Raw genomic sequence first — 3,983 nt, 5'->3', positions numbered from 1 at the left:
TTGTGGAATGTTCAATCATTGGCTTTAAGAGTCATGGTAGAAAATCAAAAGAATACCCCTAGCTATTCATATTATTTTTTTTAAAAAAAATATTAAAACGGGGCTTCAATATAATTTGATACTTTTATAGTATTTCACCATGGAGCAACTTTAATTGAAGGTACATCATCTTGAAACAATTTATTTAAAGTTATACCATCTTAGAATAGTTTAGGCATGGTCAGAGTTACTATAAAGTGGTATAGTTTTGATCAAAATTGTTTTAAGATGGTATAATTTTAACTAAAAATGTTCCAAAGATTTTGGGTATTAAATTATAAATGAGACTTATTTTGATCATTTTTAAAAGAGGAGTGTCGTTTTAACGATATGAATAATTAGGTTTTTGTTAAATTTTTTGGCAAGATTTTTCTTCTCCTAAGTCTCCCATAAATTTATTTCTTTGACTTTTATATATATATATATGGGCATTTAGTGTTGAATTTTTTTTAGGGGTTATGATTTAATGTTTAGGTTAGAGGAAGTGATTTATTTTTTATTTTTTAAAAAATAACACTAATGCCAATGAGGTGTCTATAAATGAGTGACCAATGGAAAAAAACTCTCTCTCTATATATCCTTGGAATCTGAATTCTAATCTATAGTTTGGGGTTTACGTATCCTTTGAAATAGTGAATAGACTTATATTTAAGGATGGAAGAGTCTCCTTTTATGAAAATGTAACAAGAGAAATGGGAGGACGTGCTTAATTTTTATTGTGTATATATATGTACCACGTTTGGCCCCTTTCTTCCAAGTATACGCTACTCACAGTCGACAAACTTATACATCTCGTTACAAAGAACAATCATTTGTCGTATGACCCGACTCCATTCCACAAGCTGCTTGTTGAATTGCCCGTGGAAGGAATTAACCCTCCTCCAAAGAATGCAAATCAATCAAAATCCATCCGCCCACCCCTCTCTAATCAGCCCTCTCCCTATAAATAGCTCTTCTCGACACCACTTGCCGTATCGTCGGCGTTTCCTTGGACGATCGAGCTGACAACGATGTCGTCGTCGAGTGGTGCAACTTGGCAAACAAGCCCACCATCGGTGCGGTATTATATGTGCAAGCCTCCGTCTGCATGTAGTTTCCGCGGTCGTCCCTGAATTGGTCTCGGCCATCTGGTCCCCCAACTATCGCACCAACTACCACATTTGGGTTTGTTCCCCGCCTTCCATACCAATCGTAGTATCCCTGCATTCGTAACATAAATAAAAATTAAAATTAATAAATAAAAAAAAATATTTTTTAAATAGAATTTAATAAATAGAATTACCTGCATACACCCGATGAAGCCTTTGCTCCTCTTGTACGTCACGATGGAGGCCCCACGGTGGTGGACCCGCCCTGGATACTTGGGCCCGAAGCCCACCAAGTAGCTGGTCCGCATAGGGTTCGCGCCTAAAATATACTCGGCCTGCGACTTCGCCAGGCCCATCAGTTCCTCCGGCCCCGCGTCGCCGCCCGCGCAGCGGAGCCGCCCGCCCGCCGCCTCCAGCTGGGCGGCGTAGACGGCGAGGAGGAAGGCGGCGCCGGTGACGTACTGCATGTTGTTCCACTGGCGGACGTAGAGCATGCCGCCGGGGGAGCGGTGCACGTTGACGCTGCCGTCGTCGTCGCCGGCGTTCTTGTGGAGGCAAGCGCACACGTAGTGCTCCGCCTTTGCTCGGTACTGCTCCAGCTCCGTTACTTGGGCCTTCGTTAGATTTCTCTCGTCTTGCAGTAGCTGCCGAATTAAAAAAAAAACACACACACACAATTTATTTTATTTATTTATTTATTAATTTTAAAAATTAAATTTCTTCACGATATATGAAACAAAAACGAAAATTGGCCGTGATCATTAGTGCAAATTAAATACTGTAAATGGAAGATATTTTTAATGTTATGTCGACGTGTAGAGGTGACGAGTCATGTGCCACATGTGGTAGAGAGTTGGGCTGTCAAAAACTCATTTGTTTCCGTCAAATTCTAAATTAAAGTGATAGGAGCAGTTTTAGTCTTTTAGAAAGCAATTAAAGTTTAAGAGAGAAAGTAAAACATTTCCTAAAATTAGTAATTTATAATTACACTTTAAATTACTAATGAAAAATGGAAGGACCTTGGACGCCATGATTTGAACGCCGGCGAACTTGACGTCCCAGCTGAACTCCGTCACCGCCCACCCCGTGCCGCCGAACGCGCCGCCGTTCTCCACCACGTACTCCATGTACTCCTTCCGCCCTGTCGCCCTGTGCAGCCACAGCGCCGCCCACAGCAGCTCGTCCTCGTACCCGCTCCACGACGGGTAGTAGCTCTTCGCCTCACGGATGCTGCTGTCGTACTTGCCCCGGTACTTGTCCCCGAACTCAAACAGCTGCGCGAACAATCCAAGATTTTAGATTTTGATCGATTCCTGAAATAATCATTAAACAAAAGGAAAAAACAAAGATTGATTGATTCAGATTAATCATCACCTGTCGAGCGTGATGCAGGAGGAGGCGGGCGTACTTGGGGTTGGACTTGCGGAACACGATGAAGGCGGCCGCCATGGCAGCCGCCGTCTCGCCGGCGATGTCCGACCCGGGATTCTCTTTGTCGATCTTGTACGCTTGCCGCGACGTCGTCATGTCCTCCGGCCGCTGCCAGCAGTAGTGATCGGTGTCGCCGTCGCCGACCTGAACATGTGCATAATAACAATTAATTAATCCGATCACTGGTCGAATCCTCCATCAGATCGATCGGAAGATCGCGGGAACAAGAGGGCGTGCCTCGGCCCAGAGGACGAAGGGGTGGGTGTGAGCCTTGATGAAGTAATCGGTGCCCCACTTGATGGCCTCCAGCGCGTGCCGGTACTCTCCGGCGGCGGCGATCTCCTCCCCGTACTCAATCACGCTCCACGACAGCATTGTGATGGTGAAGGCCATCGGCAGGCCGAACTTGACGTGGTCGCCGGCGTCGTAGTATCCCCCGACCAAGTCCACCTGCATCAAATTAATTAAATGATCATAACATCAAATCAAAATGGCCGCTATAGCTCTACAAACTCCTCCGAAAACGCACGCACTCCTTGTTGCAGCCCGTCGGTGAGGCCGGAGTGACCCCGCCAGGCGACGCGCTGGGTGTAGGGCAGCCTGCCGGAGCGCTGCGCCTCGAAGTAAAGCAGAGACTTAGACAGAGCATCCTTGTAATCCAAATCCTTCGAAGCAGCAGCAACAGCCAAGAAAACAACCAAAACGACGGTCACAAATCTCTCGTTCCCCATGATCAGGGACGAGAATGCATGAAACTACCCAACCTCCTCCTCCTCCTCCTTCTTGATCTTCTCCCTCTTCTTCTTTCCAATTTGTGGAAATTATAGTTTTATATGCAGGGCAGGGGAATCGGCGAGCTAATTAGTCAAGGATATATATATATATATCGAGAAGGTCAATGTTTAGCTAGCTGCTACATCACAGCCAGGGTCCTACCCAAACCGAGTATTACGACGTATATCTCCCGGACATTGACGCACTCGATCGGCAGCTTCAGAGCAGGCCCTGCTCTAGAAATATAACGGAGGAAGGAGAGACGAGGAGTTGGTGAGATGATGGCGTCACCGTGATCGATGCATTCGGTCAGCGGAGCAAACCCGACACCATCATCTATCTAGCTAAACGGGAGACGTGGATTCGCAGGATCAGGCGGCGGCGGCATCATCGGTCGAAAATCTGCTCGCCGCCGTGTGGAAACGAGACCTTCAGGTCCGATGACTTTTTTTACAACAAACTTGTCGGCGCACCGTCACCAGATTCGGCCAATCTAATTAACGCGGTCTATCGATATATAGCCTGAAAATCGTTGATTTTTTACCGCCTTGGAAAGCAAATCTCTTCTCAGTGAAGTGAGTCATCTCGGATGAATGCTTCTACGTCGTCAAACCGCGTGGTGGACAGCCAGAGTTGTTAATTTATGAGCAA

The 3,983-nt window shown here is 46.0% G+C and overlaps 1 protein-coding gene across 1 annotated transcript; it reads right to left on the bottom strand.

The window, feature by feature from the left end:
- Positions 1 to 681: 681 nt before the first annotated feature.
- On the bottom strand, positions 682 to 3,550 carry LOC122056340 (endoglucanase 7-like). Its single transcript, XM_042618258.1, has 6 exons — positions 3,092 to 3,550; positions 2,796 to 3,008; positions 2,502 to 2,702; positions 2,147 to 2,401; positions 1,322 to 1,771; positions 682 to 1,239 (listed from the first exon to the last, which is right to left on the bottom strand). The coding sequence occupies exons 1-6, from the start codon at positions 3,287 to 3,289 to the stop codon at positions 964 to 966; spliced, it is 1,593 nt and encodes a 530-aa protein (XP_042474192.1). The 5' UTR covers positions 3,290 to 3,550; the 3' UTR covers positions 682 to 963.
- Positions 3,551 to 3,983: the final 433 nt, after the last annotated feature.

This window comes from Zingiber officinale, chromosome 3B (assembly GCF_018446385.1).
Source record: "Zingiber officinale cultivar Zhangliang chromosome 3B, Zo_v1.1, whole genome shotgun sequence".
NCBI lineage: Eukaryota > Viridiplantae > Streptophyta > Magnoliopsida > Zingiberales > Zingiberaceae > Zingiber > Zingiber officinale.
Note: the sequence above shows the minus strand (reverse complement) of the source record. Positions and strands in the feature narration are given on the sequence as shown.